The 20,738-nt window shown below is 43.6% G+C and overlaps 3 protein-coding genes and 1 long non-coding RNA gene across 4 annotated transcripts; 2 read left to right on the forward strand and 2 right to left on the reverse strand.

Annotated features, from left to right (window-relative positions):
* Positions 1 to 3,679: 3,679 nt before the first annotated feature.
* LOC4337024 (F-box/WD-40 repeat-containing protein At5g21040) lies at positions 3,680 to 6,665 on the reverse strand. Its single transcript, XM_015781618.3, has 2 exons — positions 6,510 to 6,665; positions 3,680 to 5,678 (listed from the first exon to the last, which is right to left on the reverse strand). Exon 2 carries the CDS (start codon positions 5,601 to 5,603, stop codon positions 3,915 to 3,917), a length of 1,689 nt encoding a protein of 562 aa, XP_015637104.1. The 5' UTR covers positions 5,604 to 5,678; positions 6,510 to 6,665; the 3' UTR covers positions 3,680 to 3,914.
* A 3,645-nt stretch (positions 6,666 to 10,310) lies between these two features.
* On the forward strand, positions 10,311 to 11,619 carry LOC4337025 (uncharacterized). The gene is made up of 2 exons (XM_015778841.3): positions 10,311 to 10,474; positions 10,856 to 11,619. Exon 2 carries the CDS (start codon positions 10,873 to 10,875, stop codon positions 11,302 to 11,304), a length of 432 nt encoding a protein of 143 aa, XP_015634327.1. The 5' UTR covers positions 10,311 to 10,474; positions 10,856 to 10,872; the 3' UTR covers positions 11,305 to 11,619.
* A 3,751-nt stretch (positions 11,620 to 15,370) lies between these two features.
* LOC4337026 (BAG family molecular chaperone regulator 1) lies at positions 15,371 to 20,611 on the forward strand. The gene is made up of 4 exons (XM_015779968.3): positions 15,371 to 15,903; positions 17,942 to 18,198; positions 18,873 to 19,019; positions 20,175 to 20,611. Exons 1-4 carry the CDS (start codon positions 15,627 to 15,629, stop codon positions 20,310 to 20,312), a joined length of 819 nt encoding a protein of 272 aa, XP_015635454.1. The 5' UTR covers positions 15,371 to 15,626; the 3' UTR covers positions 20,313 to 20,611.
* On the reverse strand, positions 18,902 to 19,269 carry LOC136356030 (uncharacterized). The gene is made up of 2 exons (XR_010740675.1): positions 19,139 to 19,269; positions 18,902 to 19,039 (listed from the first exon to the last, which is right to left on the reverse strand). It is a non-coding gene; the product is annotated as an uncharacterized lncRNA (long non-coding RNA).
* Positions 20,612 to 20,738: the final 127 nt, after the last annotated feature.

Below are 20,738 nucleotides of genomic sequence, written 5' to 3' on the forward strand. Positions count from 1 at the left end.
GTGGATCTGCGGTTCGTGGGCTCTTCTTTTGGTCAATCGAAAGGATGGTTATTAGATCAGTGGAGCATGTGTGTCCATGTAGACAAAAATAAAATTATAGACCATCTCAAAAAGATATTGTTATAAAGTTATGTAGAAACTAGATGGTGCTAATTTAATTGGAATGCTATGTAGCACTAGGTATTCGGGAATTAGAATTGTACTATCATTAAGAACGATAATATATGTTTTGTTTTGTTGTTTATTATGCTTTTAAATTTAGTAGACTGTCTAAGTAAATGTGAGTTAAAATGAATAATGTGTACTTATTCGGCCACATTGACATATAAATCCGGCCATCCTCTATTTTTATTATAGAGTCATTCCTCCGTTCATCTTTTAAAAGAGAAGATGGCATAAAAGTTAGTACAAAAGAAGCCACCGTTAAAGCTCTAGTCGATTAGGATATTATTACCCATTCGTTCAGGTTATAAAACTTTTTAGCATTGTTTATATTCATATAGATATTAATGAATCTAGGCATACATGTATATATCTAGATTCATTACCATATATATGAATGTGTGCAATGCTAGAAAGTCTTATAATATAAAACGGAGGAAGTAGAATATAAGAATTTCCATTAATACATGTAGGCAACCAATTTTGACAATAGTGGTAAAAACTAAACCACCTCTCTATTTTAGCAGTATAAAAGTGTAACAAAAGGTTCAAATAAAATATTTCTTTCTCAAACGAAGATATTAATGAAGTGCCTGCCTCCAAAGAAGGCTCGACGATAGTGAGTTAGGGCCAGTTTAGTTCTCAAAAATTTTCCCCTTCACCTATCACATCGAATCTTTGGACATATGCATGGAGCATTAAATGTGGACAAAAAGAAAAACCAATTGCACAGTTTAGCTATAAATCGCGAGACGAATCTTTTGAGACTAATTAGGCCATGATTAGCCATAAGTGCTACAGTAACCCACATGTGCTAATGACGGCTTAAGTAGGCTCAAAAGATTCGTCTCGCGGTTTCCAGGCGAGTTCTGAAATTAGTTTTTTCATTCGTGTCCGAAAACCCCTTCCGACATCCGGTCAAACGTCTGATGTGACACCCAAAAATTTCCTTTTCCCCAACTAAACACAGCCTTAGGAGTTAGGATGCCTACTGTAGTTGAGTGGAGTAGTAGTATTGATGTAGATTTTGGTTTTTTTTATTCACTCTGCTGGATACTTGATGTCGACTTGTTAACAACACTATAATGGTAACAACATGCAAGCTTTCATTGTGATGAGGGCGATAAGCAATTGCATTAGCTAGAGTAGTGTTTTATGTGTAAAAGTAGTATAAATGCAGATGATGGTAGGGAAAATCACCACTGTAGAGTCAAGAAAATGATGTTTGCTTTAGTCATTAGGACAAATTAGAAAACGAAATTCTTACCAATAAAACAAAATTATTATCAAGTCTTTCAGCAAGCTTTGTACATGTAGCGCAAACTAACTTCATTAGTAAGAGTTAACATAGTTTAGAACATTCTTTTTTCACAATTCCAGCAAAAATCAAATCCATTCCCCTGTGGAATTAATGATTTCAAGTAACTACTATGCTTTACTCTACTCCCTTCGTCCCATAAAAAATCAACTTCTAGAGATGAATCTGTACAAATGCAAAGGTAAGGTTTTAGAAGTCAACAATTACCTTCTCCAATTCCTCACATTGGGCCCTACTAGTACAGCTAAAGGTGCTACTTTCCCTCCTGAGAAGTGGGGACTGGAGAGAGTGGTGTTCTATTCTCTTTTGAGAGAGAGAGAGAGAGAGAGAGAGAGAGAAATTTCTCTGTTTTTTTTTTTTGAGAGAGAGAATCCAGTCACATTCCCTTGGGTGTGAGGTGGTGGTGGGTCACATGCATGGAGGACTTGGAGGGTGAAGCAACACATGGCCCTGTTCCTTCCTTCCCAATTCACATTTTGTGCTGAATCTGAATGCCATTGCCATGCTCACATGAATAGCTACCCGATCACTCTTCAGTCTCCACATTGCTGGAGTTCATTCACCACTGGCAATCTGGCATTAGGTGATGCTGTGATTGGCTGATTGATGCGTCAGGTTAGGTTTGAGAGAGAGATTGGTGGTTCAAGAAGAATATGGCTTTCAGTGTTGAGATTTATCCTTTTATCTTTGATCATGCAGTAACAAATGAAAGCGATAGCCGTTCTGTTATCTGAAAATCAAGTGGTGTTAGGTGTTCAAATGCTGTCAATGAATTTCATTTCATGGTAAAGACAGTGTCAGTTGTTCACCGACACAAGTAAATTCACAAGGAGAGAGTGATAAGTAGAGGCCAAATTGCTGCCGACACATGGATTTCAGAGAGGGGAAAAAAAATGACGCCGACGCATAGTATGGATGCCCCAGAACAAGATTTTCCAACCTCTCCCATCAATTATTACTATGCAAATTTTTTAAGCATCTTAAAGCAAAGATAAAGACTTGCACCTGTCAAGTCCAACCAAAACGCAGTTTGACCCCATCACAGGCAAATATAGAAATAAACAAGCTCATAAATCAAATCACATCCAAGCAACAGATCCTGGAGCGGATCAAATGATCAGTGTAATAAAGCAGAGAGAAAAAAAAAGAAAAAAAAAAGAGATCGATCTGTGAAGGAAGGTAAGGAAGCAGGGAGGAAGCTTCCTCCTGGGCAAGAACAACAAACCTTTGCACTGAACTCTCACATTCCTGACAAACCCGCTGCATGTGGCCTCTGCATTGCTAGTCAGATGTATCAATAGATTAACTAACAGAAAGAAATATAAATAGAGGCAGAATATTTTTTGTCTATGCTCCTGATAAAATACTAGTAGCAATTATTCAAACACGGCATAAGTTGACAGGAATATAAAAGGTATAAGCATGCTGATGCTGTCTTTGGAACATCTGATGATACCCCGAATTCCTGAAGGGTTCAGCAGCGGTCACTGCCTCACTGGCAATTTACAGACTTTTTATCTCAGTAAAAGCAGCAACCGAGACAAAACAATGTTAACAAAAATCTCTTTAACATAGCTGTGAAAATTTAGACCACCTTAACACGCATGGTGTCCGAAATCCATCATATAAAGAGAACAAATTCTTGGAGTACTGAGGAAATCACACAAGTTCAATTTTGGCATATTCCTGGCAAACTTTTTTGCAGGGGTGATTGCATGCATGATAATTACGATTATTCAGCAACATCTTAAAATTAGTGGTGTCTAGTTTTTAAATCATATATGCTAGCATTTCTAACAAATCAGAAAACAGATGTGTAAAGTTCAATATTATCAGAAAATTCAGCTTCACAGGGTAACACAATCTGACTTCTTAACAAGTAATCCCTCCGTCCCAAAATATAGCAAAGTGTCCAGATTCGTAGTACGAGGATACATCCCATCCAAACAAAAATTGCTATATTTTGGGACGGAGGGAGTAAGAGCAGATGGGGAAAATCCATCTTCAAAATATGAGTCGGAATGCAGGATTTTCTTATTGCAGACCACGTAACAGCAAAAGTAATGTTCTAAGAATCCAGCAGTGACATAATTACAGAAGCTTATTATTCCTGGAATAGTTCAATGTAGATTCCCATTCATAACAGCTACCAGCAGAAAGATACGAACAAAACCCAAATGCAACTAGAGCTCAAAACAGTAAGACAATGAGAGCTTCTGTTAGATCAATATATGCCATATCGAATAAGAATTGCATATGCGGATTTCATGCATGGCTACACTGCATTGGTAACCTTATAAAATTCAATAGTGAAAATGCCAATGTTAACCTACACAGCAAGCCTAATTGGGATCAGCAAAGGTACTTCCAAGAAAAGAACTATCAACTCATGGCTACTGTAGAGTGTAAAGTTGTGAAGGGTACAAATCCTAATCTAAGACTTGACCTTATCATTGATGGCACGCTTGCTGTGCCAAGTGACACTCTTATCACCCTTCAGTTGGTTTCTTTTCATGGCTATTGAGCCACATTGGTCAGACCTTCTACCATTTGCATTCATCTCTACTTGTGCCTTTTTTCGCCTCATGCGGTTCTCCTGCCTCATACTTCTTAGAGCTTGTGCCCTCTTCTCAATCTCCAGTGCTTCTGAGAAGTTCCAGACTTTGACAGCGCCATCCTCGCCTCCACAGACAATCCTGTCTGCACCAATGGCGACAGAAAAAAGATCGCACCCAAAGCCATGAAGCATTCTCTGTGGAGGTTCAATGGAACTTGGATCAAAGTTCTTAACCCTGAATGGTTGTTTTGATGACTTTCTTGGGGTCAGAAGCTTCCTCAAATCAATCAGTGCAACCCTGCCATCACTAGAGGCTGAGACAAGCCATGGATACTCAAAAGCGAGGGAATGAACAGGGCCGGTATGTGGAACCCAAGTAGCAGCTGGCTTAATATCTTCATCATCAGAGACCTCAGAAACATTGAACAGGCGAATTGCCCCATCCTCTCCTCCGGTAAACAGCACATCAGCTAGGTGTGTTCGAGCTAAAGAAAATGCATTACCATAATGGGCATTGGAAATAACATTTTCCAACTCACCACTCCTGATATCCCATACATAGGCATCCCTACCAGCTGTACTGGCAACAGTATTTCCATGAGGTGCCACGCTCCAAACCCAATCTGCATGCATGAACTTCTGAACACATTTCATTTCGGATCTGTCCCAAACACGGACAGTCATATCCCAGCTACCACTGAAAATCCTCAATGAATCCAAGGCAAGACAAGTCACAGGTCCTTCATGCCCCCAAAGGCGAAACTCAGGACTCTGGTCAGTGCCATTCCCAGAGATGTGGAAAGGGTAAGAATTACCTTCAACAGCCCTCCAACAATGAATAAAGGCATTGGTTCCTGCAGTGACCAAAAGCCTAGTGTCAGCTGCAATGGCCCGGATGGTGCAACAAAGTGGGCGGGACTTATCAATCAAAAGCCCTTCCTCCAAGTCCCACATTCGGATCACAGAGTCATTACCACCAGTAAATATCAGATTTACTGATGCTAGAAGGAACACAGTGCGTACATCCTCACTGTGGTCACGGAGAACATCCACACTGAATCTTCCCATGAATGATTTACTTCGAAACTCCCGCTCCACAAATAATGTTTTCCAAGACTTCCAATCTGAAGTTCCTCCTGGAACCAAGGGCCCATTGAGGGTGACTGGAGGAGTAGGAATCCCCCACCTTTCACAGTAGAACTTCTTCCACCCCTGATGATCTGTGGCTAGGGTATGCAGTAGGGTGGAGACGCAAGATACAATGCCAAGTTCCTTTGGATCGAGGTGTTCAAGCACTTCACAGACCAATGCGGATGGCAAATCAGTGAAGCACCATGAGTCACACTTTGAGGCGGTCTCACCATCACTTGTTTCAACATTTTTCTTTGGGTCGGAAAGTAATTCATAACTGCACTTCTGGTTATTCAATGTACTGAGGCTATTCCAGTGTTTAGCTTTCCCGTTGTGAGAAACGGGCTTTGCCTGGACGACAGTGCCTTCAGTGACAATGCATGAACGATTCACAGATGAAGAGTCTCCTCTTGCTGTTTTGCAATCAAAGTCCATAAAATTATGAAATCCTACCTAAAGATGGATCCCCGCCAGCAGATCCCGAATCCAATCAAATCAGAAGGAGAATACCTGAAAAAAAAAATCAAAATCTTCAGCTGAAACTGAACAAGTCCAAATTTTCATGTTAAACATAATTGGAACAGCCAAATGGCACAAGGCTTATAAGACTAACTCCCAATCACAGATCTAATTCCATCTAGAATCTGACAGCCAACTCAAACAAAGAGGTGGGTTGGTACTTGTTACTAACATGGTCATATAAATCAGTAGCAAACTTGCCTATCAGAAAAGGGGACGATTTATAATAAACAAACCAGTGATTCTAAATTAACTCCCACAAACTTTTTTCATAGAGATGAGAAAGTCGATGCTACGGAAGAGGGATTATTGAACTCTGAATTCGCACCAAAATTAATAGTAAATTCGGATCAAAACAAGCCGAATAAGCTAAGGGTGGCTCCAATAAGATCAAAGAAACCTCCACAACACGTCAACCTAGAACCTTCGCACCGCACAATAATCAAATCACCAAATCTGAGATTGCATGATCATATACATACAAAAAGTAAACCTAATAAGCAGATCAAACCGGGAAATCTTAGCAACCTGCGACCAAATTCGAAACGTAGGGAACGAGATCTAACTCTTCAAAAACTAAACGAGCGAGGAATCTACCACCGTGCCGCCCTTAATTCGAAGTCAAATCCAACGCAGCGCTGGGCGTCGCCCGCAACGCGCATGGAAAACCCCGAAAAATCCCGCGAAAAAACGCGCATAACATACTTGATTCGTCGCGCAAATCTACGTCCCCTACCCAAGCATGCTTGAACAGAGAGCATTACCAGATCCAGTAATCAACACAATCGATCAGGGAAAGAAAAATACGAGGAGAAAATTTACCTCGATCCGAGCCTCCGATCTCGTCGAATTCGCTCGGAGAGATTTCTCTTTATTCGGTTTTTTGGGGGAAAAGAAAATTTCGCGATTTGGGAACCCACGCGCTGCGGCCGCCAGGAGGAGACGAGGATCACGAGACGCTTCGTCTGCACCGCCCGTGCCCTGAGAGCAATGTACGGCCCAGATCAAGTCCAACGCAGCCTCGCTTCCGATCCGGACCGTCCGTGCACTGCACGCAGACAGAGCAGAGTCCGTATTGGGCTCGAATCCGGTGAGCCTTGATGGGCCGGGATCCCATGGCGTTCCAACTCGCGTGCTCTTACGTGGGCCGATATTTAATGACCCAGATAAGTGGTTTCTACTGGGCCGGGCTTTGAATACCCAAAAAAGTAGTTTCTACTGGAGCGGGCTCTCGTATTATCGTGCACGTATTGTCTAGAAAATGTCTATTTTGTTTCCTTCAACTATAGCTCAAGTCTTATTTCGTCCCTGTTCTTCATCCGTGACGGTTGGCTCGATGCCAATACGCCATCACCTCTACTGTCTACTGAGTTCTAAACAGTCCCTAGGATCGGCTTCTTCCTTCTTCTTTTTTTTCGCGGGTAGGATCGGCCTCTTCCTTAGGCCTTGTTGAACAAGTTCTAAAAAAATTTGTTAAAAACATTACATCGAATCTTTAACGCATGTATTAATATTAAATATAGATAAAAAAACTAATTGCACAGTTTACATAGAAATCGCGAGACAAATTTTTTTTAGCCTAATTAGTCCATGATTAGCTATAAGTACTACAGTAATCCATATGTACTAATGATGTATTAATTAGGCTTAATAAATTCATCTCGTGGTTCCCAGGTGAGTTATGAAATTAGTTTTATCATTCGTGTCCGAAAACCCCTTTCGACATCCGGTCAAACGTCCGATGTGACACCCAAAAATTTTCTTTTCGCGAACTAAATACACCCTTATTTTCCATGAGCATGTATCCTGAATTGCCAAATAGTGTGCTTCGTGAAAAAACTTTATATATAAAAGTTTCTTGAAAAAAAGTTAAATAAATTCATGTTTCAAAATTTTAATAGTCAATATTCAATTAATTAAGTATTAATTGCCCATTTCGTCTTACGAGCGGGCTGATTAGCTGAGTCCTACTGAACATAGCCGGAAGCGAAGGACGGAGGAGGTACAGCTACTACCTCCAGCCGTCCAGGCGGTCCAGCGTACGTGGAAGCAAACAAGAGCAAGAAAACAACGGCAGACGTCTCAAAAAGAGCACCGACTGGTACCAGACACACACAACCAGAAAATGGCTCGAGATAAGTACAAGCGTACAGCCTGCTCGACCATGTGTGCTCCTCCTCGTTCATCAGCCTGTGTAGCGTGTACTACTCCCTCCGTTTGACACCGTTAACTTTTTAGCATATGTTTGACCGTTCGTTTTATTAAAAAAATTTGTGAAATATGTAAAACTATATGTGTACATGAAACTATATTTAACAATGAATCATATGATATGAAAAGAATTTTTTTGAATATGACGAATGGTCAAACACGTACTAAAAAGTAAACGGTGTCAAACACTTTGAAACTTTGAAACGGAGGGAGTATTATCACGCGAGTATTAGCAGACAAACCGAAAAAAAACACTTTGAAACGGAGGGAGTATTATCACGCGAGTATTAGCAGACAAACCGAAAAAACTGACATAGCCATTGCCTACATGAAAAGCAATATTATCAAATTTATCAATGCAGTCACGGAGCACACCAGGACGGACAGTTTTGACGTTACCTGATCGACGATCTTCCCCAGATTCCCGTACAGACAGGAGGACTTGTCTCATCACCAAAAGAACATGCACGGCACAGCCCTGGACAACTGTTCATCCACTCTCGGTGACCAGAAGCCATTGCCACGGTAGATCGATCGCACTGGAGAAGAAGATGAATTAGCAGAAACCTCATGTCTATTCTTCAGACTTTCAGTAGATCGACCTCTGGTGAACGTAGTTTGATTGATTATCCAACTAATGCAGATCAACCATTCATGCAATTTCCCTCCATGTCGTAGCTACATATTACATAGGAGTAATATGTATAGCTGGTAGTAGCACATTGTTGCAGATGGTGTTACCATTGCAGTAATTAGTAACAGTTCAATCACCATATCCAAGGGCAGTCAGTACAGTTAATTACCAAAGCCACTGTAACTAACCTGCCTGTCCTGATCTTGATTCATCATGCCATATTGCCATATGATGAGTAGTACCTTTATGGTTTTATTGGGGTTAGGTAGGAGTGTACAAAAGGTGCCAACTAATCGTCAGTCCCATGCAGGGGCAATGCAACCAACCGATGAACTTGCTGACATCTGTCGAAGGCCACCATTTTGTGCCATTTCTTTCTTCTGGCAGTGGCAATGGACCAGGGCAGCAAGAACCCTACTCCCTCCGTCAAAAAAAAGACAAACCCTAGTTTTCGTGTTCAATGTTTGACCGTCGGTTTTATTTGAAAAAATTATAAAAAAAAATAAAAAGATAAGTCACGCATAAAGTATTAATCATGTTTTATCATCTAACAACAATAAAAATACTAATTATAAAAAAATTTCATATAAGACGGACAGTCAAACGTTAGCACGGGAATCCACGGTTTGCTTTTTTTTTTATGACGGAGGGATTACAAGTTAGATTCCCTGCCTCACCATGCCAATCCAATATTGTTACCACTCCAACTACTACTAAAAGCAAAGCTATCACTAGCAATGTGCTTTAATTTGGTTAATTAGTAGGAGGGGCACCAACTTTTATCTGTCTCCATGTCCTCCTCCATTCATCATCAACTCCGAGATCTTGGCTAGCTAAAACTAATTAATTAAACGCTAGTTTAACGAGCTACGACTACCCAAGCATGCATGTGCTACCAGTACGTACTCCAGTACTCGAAAATTTGTCACAATCTTATAATTTTCATCTTTTCCTTTGTCGATTGATCCAACTGACGTACAATGCACTGCAAATCCGGAGGCATATGGAGATGCAGCAGAGAGTGAGTGCAGATCTCAACAAAGCAGGGAATTGATGAGCTCCGTGATTGGACTGCCAAACGCCAAGAAAGCGTGATCGATGATGATGCCCAGCCAAAAGAAGAGGCGACTCACGACGCATGATCTAATCAATCAGAAGATAGACGAGAGATGAGCTGCTTCTCTTCCCATGCACGCCGCTCTCACCTGATTGCCATTGTCCGTGAATTACGCTTTTACGGTTCAAAGCGTGAGTGAATTGTCCGTCTTCCCTTATCAGTTTAAACTGACGTAGATACGTACGTAATTGTCGATACTTATGAGCCGATGATAAGCAGAGAGCTGGAGAGTACATCACAAATTGGCACAACATGAGAGAAGAGTACATGTGTACAGCATCTTCACACGGGCGAAATACAGGCATACAGCAGTGTTAGTCAGTAAGTAGATCGAAGCAAGCAGACAAAGGTTAGTAAAAGGCTCACATGCCCACCTAATGTGGGTCTCTGTCTCTTGCTCTCACGCACTGTGTTCTTCGTTTTCTTTTCCACAAGGCCCCAAGCAAAAAAGCATGGCGGCATCATGGCAAACAATGCTCTCAGCCTCGCTTAGCTTTCACTCCACCACGCATGAAACAGTGAGCCCTACTGCCACAGGATACTTACTAGCTAGATAGATAGTAGATAGATCCTCACGAGTGGTTTGGTTATCTGCTTCTCTCTCATGCACATTGCGTCTCTCTCCAGCCATATATACTCACAGGCTCACAGCAATTAGAGGGAGAGGATAACAGGAGGAATCTTTGATATATATATATATATATATATATCAGGGTGTGCTCCTCTGAACCTTCAAGTGGCTTCTGCCGAGGAAGAACAAGCTCTCTGATCTGCTTTCTCTCTCTCCCTCGCACACATTAGGCTATCCTAGGTTGCATTGCAAAGGTATGTGTCACACGCAAAGGAGAAAACAAAACGAATCTTTATCCACCATGAATTTTTTGCTTTGTGCAATTGGGTTCATTAGCTTGCTGCACTGCAAAAAGAACAGCTTCTTTTGGTACTTAGATCTGTGGATTGGACCTTTTGTTTTCTTTCTTTTTCCTCCCTTTTGAGCTCGTTTTGTCTTATCATCTGCTCTCCTGGGACAATTCACATAATCGCTCTGAATTTGAGCAAAAAAAAATCTGAATCTTGGAGTAGATCTCAACGAGGAAGAAAGAGTGCTTTTGTGTAGTGCAGAATTATTGCACGTTAGCTTCTGCTCAAATCAGCTTGAGATTGTAGTAGCGGTTTGCTAATTACGCTGGTCAACTGCGTTTGCAGCTTGGAGGCTGAAGCAAATGGCGTCCCGCCGGCGAGATCTCGGCCGCCCGCTGCTGGTCGCGCTCTGCGTCGTGGCGCTCTTCGCCGTCGGATCGGAGTCCCACGGCCTCGAGGACTTCCGCGAGGGGAACACCGAGGCGACGCCGGCGATGGCTTCCTTCTTCGGCAGCAAGCCCGAGGCCGCCGAGCTCCCGGAGGCGCTCGACGCCTCCAATGCCGCCGCCGCCACCGCCAAGCCGGAGGCCGCGTCGGCGATCCCCAGAGCCACCGCCACCATCACCGCGTCGGCGTCGTCGGCGCCGCCTCGCAGATCCGTGTCCGTGGCCGCCGGCGTGGCGTGCGCCGTCGCGGCGGTGGCGGTGGTCGGCGTCGCGGTCGCCGTGGCGTACGTGGTGCGCGCCAGGCGCGCCGCGCGGCGCGAGTCGGAGGTCCGGCTCGGCTCGCCGTGAGCCGACGCCTCGGCTCGTCGGCGTTGGGTGGGCCCGCCTATCAGAGGGCCGTTGATGATTAATTACCAGCACCATTAGGGTGGTAATTTCCGTTTTAATTACCTCGGTTGCTCCTAGTTTGATGATTCTTTCCTCTCTGTCAGTGTGTGTGTGAGTGAGTGTGCGTGCCATGGACCATTGGAGAACACAATTATCAGCACCCCTCTGTAACATAAATAATGCTATGGCATGTAGTGTGTGACACTGTGAGACGTGTAATCTTTAGGCTTTGCTACTGCATCAGAAAATTCAGGATTTTGTTGATGTCTCAAGAAAGTACCTGAATCCTGAATTCCTGATTTTTGTTCATCAGAACATTTTCACAGGCTGAATGAGACAGGAAGTTGCACTGAACTTCCAGCCCTGGAACAGCATGGCAGTGAGTCAGAGTGACTGTATCAAGCTGTGCTATGGCTTCTTCTGTCACAAATAATCAGGAAACCGACGAGAGAAATGAAGCTGCAGAGCTGGACTACAGTGGCAGAATCAAGCGGCTTCTGCATGCGGTCCCTGCTGCAGCGAGTGCAGGCTGCAGGTTGGTGTTGCATGCATGTGATCTGGTTACTGTTGCTATGTTGCATCTCTGATTTGGGGATTAAATGGGGTCGTAGAATGATGGGGGTTAGAGCGATTAATGACTAAAGAGATGAAGGTTGTCGGTGATCGATCATGCGGTCCTGCACAATGTACCGGTTGCCGGACAGTACAGCGGTAGCAATAGTCGGTCACCGACAACACATGACCAACAGACGGTAAAAACTGAACAATGACACCAATCAGGAAAAGAGCGAGAAGACATTCAGGGTCTGTTTAGCACAGCTCCAGCTCCAGTTTCACTCTTTCTAGAGCTGGAGCTCAGCCAAACAGTTTCAGCTTTACCAAAACTGGGAGTGGAGCTGGGTGGAGCTCTCTCACAAAATGAACTAGAGTTGTGGAGCTGGGTTTAGACAGCTCACTCCAGACCCAACTCCTGAAGCTAAATTTAGGAGTTAGAGCTGTACCAAACAGTCTCACAATCAGCTGTGGGATGACGGGATCCAAAGATTTTCAAAGATTGGGCAAACATAAGCACTAATAGAAGTCATTGAACACCGAAAATACGAGACATTATATTATCGTGATCCGTAAGCGACTTAGGACGACATCGGGGTAGTGGGGATTGTTTGCACAACTGCCACCTAGTAGCTGCCGCTAACATGTAGGACTTAGCGGCAGCATTGCAGGTGCAGTACTACCGAGGATCTCTGTCCGTAGTAGAGCCATTGGACCCGGTATACATCACGCTGATTATAACTTTATAAGCGACAACGCTTATCAACGATAACAAATAATTTATGTTGAAACTTTTATATGTATATCATCTCAAATTAAAGCTAATGAAAAAGTAAAATAAAATAACAAAACATTAAAAACAGCCTATGAAGTTAAGTTTTAAAATTTTAATTTTAGCTACGGCTTATCAGCCGAAGATTAAATGATGGAGCTTGCACGCACGTACTCCCATGACGTCAAAACATTTTAACACGTCCACCGCAAGAAAGAAAAAAGAAGAAAGAGAGAAAAAAAACAGTTAACGCGTCCTCGCAAGAAAGGAGAAAAGAAAAGAAAACATCGGTCGAAGTCGAACGCAGAGAAAGAGACGCTTTGGTTCGAACTTGTTGTTTGACATGATTGTTCCAGGCCGGCCCAGAGTGACTGTTGCAGCAGCCCACGTACAGCTCGGAGTAGGCCAGAGTAAATGGGCCGACAGGAAGTGAGCCCATGTAAGGTAGGAGTGTCAGTCAGCGGAGTCAGCCAGTGTGGTGTGGCCAACAGCAACAGTCACCTCGTCTCTCTCTGTTCCTTTCTTCTTCTTCTTCTTCTTCGGAATGACTCTGTTCCTTTCTAAACAGGGGGCATGCATACATTACGTACTTCTCCAAGCATTATGCCAGATGCATACATTACGTACTTCTCTAACAGGCAGGATGACAGCAACTGGAAGAAACCGAGCCTGAAGTTTCAGACTGTCAGCTAAGCTAATGGACAAATGGGCACAGCATTGTCATATATGCGTTGTCAGGCAAGGGCCACTGCTATTTGCCTGCATCCATGCAGTCCATATCCACAAAGCTTAATTTGGCCTTGATCAAGGCCGTTTTTTGTAGCTGCAGAATGGTAGCTAGCAGTGTGATCGATGAAGTCCCTAGCTATCATTTTGTTGCCAAGCGCCCAAGCTAGTGAACAATTAATACTCCTTGAGCTTAAGACAGTAGCAGTAAATACATTGTTCATATCCTTAAGCTGATGAAGAGCCGATATATTCGATCGATCGAGGCGAGACAAGATGTACGGCGCCTTCGATTGGGACGACGACGCATGTCGTTAAGCGTCACATGACGTTACCGGCAGGTGTCACATCGCGCAATTAAGCTCGAGGGAGTGACCCGGGAGAAATTAATCCCTCTCTTTTGCATGGACCACTCATGTATGCGAGCAATATAATCGAATTAACCATCCTAGTTAATCCCAGCTGCTGATTGATCTACAGTTCTAGTACAAATCACTGCCTTGTTTAGTTTAGCTAGCAAGCTAGCTATATAAGCTTCTCGGTATTAATTACGATCTACGTACGTACACTTACAGATGCATAGTCATACAATAATAATACTACTGTACACTATCTCATGTGCATCCAGGTTCCTGCAGATGCAAGCAAGCTGGCATCATTAAACAGTGGTTACTGGTTAGCGCAGTGATCAGTGTGATCACCCAGCAGCTGGTAGCTGTTGTAACAGTGAGAGAGAGAGATCGACAAAGTTACGATAGACACCTTGCTATCGACGGGTATATATAACACGTACCACTCAAACAATAGTTAACCGTAAATACAAGCACCCACACCAAGTTTAGAAGTCAAAATTAAAAAGTTAGTTTCGACTACAAGGAACCTAACTAACTAAGCTACGCTCAGTTGTATAATCTAAAATACTTTAACCACGCTACGTGTAAAAAAAGTATTATAAAGAGACAAAATATATACGTTCTAAAGAAAATGAATACGTTTCTTCTAGATGATGGAAAAAGTAAATGGATACATTGACATACATCTAACTCAAAAGATTCCATATCGATTCTCGAATATGGTTGAAGATGAATTGGTCTATATATATCTTGCTACGTCAACGTGTGAAGCCAAAAATCCGTCTTACTAACATGTCATCCACCGTGTGTTAGCCGTGACCTAGACCGATTACGTTGAATGCGCCAAATGAGCTCACCGACTTAAAATAATACACAATACAAAAAGTACACGACACCGCCTAGCCTCATGGCAGTCCACGTTCTTAGTATCATACACCATCAATTCGTCCGATATGCGTCAGAAAGAAATTGATAAATTAAATCGAATCCAACTTAGCACTATTAAATAACACACATGTAAAATTTATATATGTGATTAGTTTAACTTGATAGGTTTTTTAAACACGAACAATTATATTTTTAGCTAATTATTTTTCAAATGTATAGAAAGATATAAAGATATGAGCGTAGTTTAACCGGTTATTCGCGCATATAATAATTACATACGAGTGTAGTTTTAACATGGTTAGATTATTTAGACTTGATACGAATAGTTTAAATTTTTGGCTAATTATTTTTCCAGAGTAAATATATATACAGATAATATAGCACCATTACACCTACGAAACTGACCTAAAAATAAGTCCTTAGAAGAAACCTGCGATGTGGAAAAACAATTTTTGACTAATTATTTTTTCAGAGTAAACAAATATACAGATAACATAGCACCACTTAACCTGCGGAACTGACCCGAATAAAAAGTGATACGGCAAAAACCATGAGGTTTTACGTAGACCGGCGCCCATCCCCGGAAGCAAATACGGCAACGCGACCATGTTCTCTCCCGCCACGGGGCCGCGCGCCCGGTGGCTGCAGCGTACATCCGCCGAAAGAAAACCCCACCAAATACAACCAATCCATCGCCTCGTCTCCATATAAAACCGGCAAACCCAAGAGAGAAGAAGAAGAAGAAAAAGAAAGCCAAAGACAAAGCGATCGATCGGAGAACGAACGAACGAAGCGCGTCGCGTCCCACTCCTCCCCTCCTCCTCCTCCGCCGCGAGCGCGCGCACGCGCGTGCAGCCTCCGCCTCCTCCCTCACGCCACCACCACCACCACCTCGCGCGCGCGCGCACTACTGCACCAAACCCCCCGCACTAAGTGGTTGTGTTCTTGTTGGCGAGGAGGAGAGAGGGGTGGGGTTTGTGGTGTCGTCGTCCATGGCGGCGGTGATGCACCGGTCGAGCTCGGATGGCGGGTCGAGCAGCGGGTGGTCGGAGGCGGCGGCGGCGTCGGCGGCCGGGGACGAGAGGGCCGGGTGGGAGGTGCGCCCGAGCGGGATGGTCGTGCAGGCGCGCGAGGAGGGCCCCGGCGGTGGCGGCGGCGGAGGAGGAGGGATGGGGATCCCGCCGAGGCCGCCGCCGCCGGAGATCAAGGTGCGGGTCAAGTACGGCGCCGCGCGGCACGAGGTCGCCGTCTCCTCCATTGCCTCCTTCGGTGAGTGAGCGATTTCTCTCTCTCTCGATCCTCTCGCTTTCTTCTCACCTTTGGTTAAAGTGTGAGCTTTGGTTAAGTAACCGTGCTTAATTACGCCTTAAACTTTTTTTCTTCTTTTTGTTCTTGATGGTGTTCTTTCCTCCATAGACGAGACGAAACTGAAATTTTGATTAGTTTTTTTTTCTTTAATTTCATTTTTTTAGATTATCCTGCACTGCAGCACTCATGTTTTCTTTTTCTTTCTCCGGAAAGTAAACCCAGCAAGTTAAGCAAAAGCAGCTCTGTTTTATTTCGGTTTAAATCCCGCGCGAATGTTTATTTTAACATAGCCGGCATAAATTTGTTTTATTTTTGGGTCAAAATTTGACCTCGAGTCACTTAGCTTTAAAACCCGTGCTGGCTGGCAATCGTGGCTTGTACTACGAGCCAGTTAAAATAAAAAAAAACTGAGTTAAGTATATCAAATTTAAATACAAAGGTGGTATTTAAAATTCACCATGAGTTCCGGCCGTGCCGCGTGGAGGAATTAATGCCGCCGCGATATTAGGACAGTGAGACATCCCCTTTATTTTTTCCCCCTCTTTTTTAAAAAGGAAAGAAACAAAATCCACGGAATAATTTCGTACGAGCCCGTGAGGCGCCGAGATTTCTTTGCTCCGTGCAGCGCGAAATTCCCGGCTTCAGAATCATTCTGTCTTGTGCGGCCATCTCGTAATTTAAATTTTGACCGCTTTTCCTCCTGAAAATACCCCGAAATAAAACAATTTTTTGCTAGTAATTTTACTGTCACAGTTGCTGCGTTAACTTCGAAAACCCGTGCTCTGGATTAGCGACAGAGAAAAAAATTACTGACACGACTTCATTTCTCGAGCCATAGCACTGCTATTCCTTCCGTGAAATCCCGGCATTGGGCGGTTCAATGCGACGGGGAAGTACAGGCGAATGCAGATTACGAGGCTAATGAAGTAATTAACAAAATTAATCACCCGATCAGTGAGCTCTTTGAACTGTTCTCTGCTTTGCTTTGCTTTGCTTCCACTTTGCCGGAGCAGATGCTGCCTGAATTAAGCTTGCCTTTCCCCGACAATGGCAGCAATTGGGGGGGGGGGGGGGTGGGGGGCTTGGGTTGGATACGGTGGATCTCCCTCTCTCTAGTTTCTGGCGCCGCAGATGGGTCCACGTGTACGGGCGGCCGAATCGGACGGCCCAGGGGCAGCCTGGAGTGGAGGCAGGGGCACGTTGCGATCGTTTGTCCCGTTGCACCGACACCTCTGGGAAGTGTGAAGTTGAGTGCTTCGTCTCCGGCGCTCACTGTTTGTCTACTGCAGCGAGATGTGGAAATCGCTACGGGTCGCCCGTCGTGCGCACCACGTTGTTGGCTCTTCTTCTCGCCTCATCTCGCATTTTATATCGCGCGGTGAGTTTTTTATAAGGTTCGGGTGGTTTTGGTCGTGATCAGGGTAAAGTCAGCTAAGAAGTAAACCTTAAATTGAAACAATGTTTTACTAGATGATATTGGAATTTTGTCGAGGTTTGTTGACCCAATTAATAAGGCTAGCTTTAGCCTTAATTGGCGATGTCTTGTTATATTATAGTATTTGCTTCACCACGTGAAAAGAAATATGACACGGTGTAGCATCGGAAATATGATAGGAATTTAGTTTTTTTTTTTTGTGATTTAGTTGGTAACTTTACCTGGAGGCTGGAGCATAAAAAATAATGGAGGAACTCTTTTTTTTTTAAAATATTTTTTCACGATCTCAGAACGGTAGAGTTGACCACTGATATCTGGTCCCCAAATGGCCAAACGTGCCACAGAAAACCTCATCACTGTCAAACATCACCAGCCAGGCAAAGAAAGTACAGAGCTACCACCATTACCATGTCAGTGTATTGATCACAGATTCACACGCGGTTTCAATAACGTTGGCAAATGTTGGTGACCAGTAGCTGCAGCAATGATCCAATCCACCATGTCCCAAGAGCATGTAGGAAGAATTTCAGAAGAATAATCAGCTGTTCTTTGGTGTTGTGGCAGGCGAGCTGAAGAAGCTGCTGGCGGCGAGGACCGGGCTGCCGGCGGCGGACCAGCGGCTGACGTACAGGGGCAAGGAGCGGGGCAACGCCGACTACCTCGACGTCTGCGGCGTCAAGAACAGGTCCAAGCTCTACCTCGCCGAGGACCCGACCAGCGTCGAGCGGCGCTACATCGAGCGCCAGAAGAGCGCCAAGATCGAGACCGCCAACCGCGCCATTGGCGCCATCGCCTTGGAGGTCGACAAGCTCGCCGATCAGGTGACCAAACTTAAAACAAACCCTGCTTCTTTCTTTCTTTCTTTCTTTGTTTCTTCTGTTCTTCTTCCATGGTCAATGCATCGGTTATCACCATATTCTAAAATGTAAGTATTTTCGCATGTTGAGATACATTTTCAAAAACACAACACGTTGTTGAAATGTTTATACTATTTTGGAATGGAGGTAGTAGGATAGATAGATGAAGCTTGAACGATTTAGGGGGCTAGTTATGGTCTGAATCTGTGCTGGTTCAGACAGGCAGGCATGGGGAGGGGAATGGTGGCATGGTGCATTGAATTGGATGGCCAGTTGAGTAATCCGTCCAAGAAATTAGGTGACCAAATTGATACTACATTGCACGGTTGTCCATCGATTCTGGCCATGAAGAAGCAGCGGTGAAATTTCTTCATCCATTGCACAAGGCAATGGTCCCTGAGTTCATTTAGTATGTTGCATAAACCGGGCCATACCAAAGCAGGGACAGAAATTCAATCCCTGACAAGGATGTGCCCCTGCATCTCAGGGCACTTCCATCATTGGCTGTACTAAAGCAGAGTTCACTCAGCTTTAGTTTCTGAAAGACTCATTTTGGCAGAAGTGATATGATATGATCTGATCCTGATGCTGATGCTGATTAGACGAGAAAAATGTTTCCTTTTCTTTTCTTGTACCAGGTAAGGAGCATCGAGAAGTCGATCACCCGTGGGAGCAAGGTCGCCGAGGTGCAGATCACGACGCTGATCGAGCTGCTGATGCGGCTTGCTGTGAAGCTGGACAGCATACACGCTGAAGGGGACTCGTCTTCCCAGAAGAACATTCAGGTGAGCACCTGCATCATCTCCTGTTTGCAAAGAGCCTAGCATTGGGCATTAGAATCAAGAACATCATTATAGGTTTTTGGTACAGTACCATTGGTACCAATGAGAGATGCTATGGTTACATTTAGAGTAGCTTCTGACAACTATCGCTTCTCCTTGAAATCTCCAGCTCCCCAAACAGTTTAGATTCTCGTAATAGATTCTAAGAATTTGTAGTTATAGAATCTAGGATATAAATTAGAAGACTGAAGATAAAAAGAACCTAGTCTTTTTAGATTCTCACCGGCTTGAGCGTTCTTGGGGCTGTCGGTTTACCTGAGTAGGATTGTAGCAAGCAGTGGCATGACAATCAGTACAAGTTTTCATGAGAAGGAGCTGTAGCTGTCTGTGTCACCTATCATGGGTGGGTGAGTGTCCTACTTGCCCCCCGAAACAGTCACAGGATCATTAGCTTCTTTCTGGAAAACACATGGTCCAGGCACACAAGAATGCTTATCCTGCCTTTTCAGCATAAAAATAAAAGGAAAAAAGCACACAAGAAATTCTACCTAGAAGCCCTTTTCCTGCTGAAAATGTTAGGTGATGCCAGCTATTTGCATCTAGATCGCTCTTTAGTGTGAGCTGAGCCCTTAAGCAACTGAACTTGTACCAAGTTTGAGGAAAGTTGTGTGCTTTTGTTGTGCAAAGAGTAGATGACAAGAAAAGAAAGATCAAGATGCAAAAGATTGCCCATTTCTGGTTAGGTCACAACAAGAGTAGACGGAGACCAAAAGTGCAGGCATCCTGGGTGTTCTTGTTTGTTAGAGAGTAAAAAGAGAAAATGCTTTTATCATTACCTGTGATGATCTCCTGATGCCACCTCAAGATTAGAATGGAAAAGGCCATTAACTTTTTCTTTGGAAATGATGTGACCCACTCATGAACAGTTACTTACATTCCAAGTACTATCTACACACTGTTTTCCTTTCCATTTTTTTCAATAATTGATAATCCGACCTTTACCTCAACAAAAGCTACAGTCACGATCCTCTTATTACAACCAAGTGCAAATAATAATTACAGATGACAAGAAAACAATCTTAAATTACACCAACACAATGCATATTAGTCCTAGAAATGGATCAGATAACGAGACCTTTTTCTTTCTTTTTTTGGCAGGCGAAGAGGGTGCAGAAATGCGTGGAGACGCTGGATGTGCTCAAGATCTCCAACGCGCGGTTGCAGAATGTGATAGTGACGACCAAATGGGAGACGTTCGATGCTCCTGCAACGACGCAGTGGGAGCTGTTCGACTGAAGGTGAAAAACAAAAGAAGCCCAGAAATGCATAGCAGTACAAAAAACAATGGTGTTGGTTTTGTTTGCGTTTGGTTGGTTCGTATCTTGAGTTGTTCATGTCAGTTTTTGTGGCATGCATGCAAAATTGGTTGTAATAATGGTTGGTGAGCTGGTAGATTAAATTAGGTGGTAGAGGAACCGAAAACCCCACTGTTAATTGTCTGTAATCATCGTCGTCATACCTCTCCCGACTCGATCGATTCATGGATGGATCAGTCCAATAAAAGGAAAGCAGCAGCACTGTTCTTTCTTTCTGTATCCTGTCTTGTCGAGTGAGAGCCCTGGTGGTGATGATCGATTGTTCAGAGAACAGCTGATTCAGAAGGAGAAGATTGTGCAGGTTTGTGTCTGAAGCAACAGTTTATGGCTCACAGACATGGAGCCC

The sequence above is a fragment of the Oryza sativa genome, chromosome 4 (genome assembly GCF_034140825.1).
Source record: "Oryza sativa Japonica Group chromosome 4, ASM3414082v1".
Classification (NCBI taxonomy): domain Eukaryota; kingdom Viridiplantae; phylum Streptophyta; class Magnoliopsida; order Poales; family Poaceae; genus Oryza; species Oryza sativa.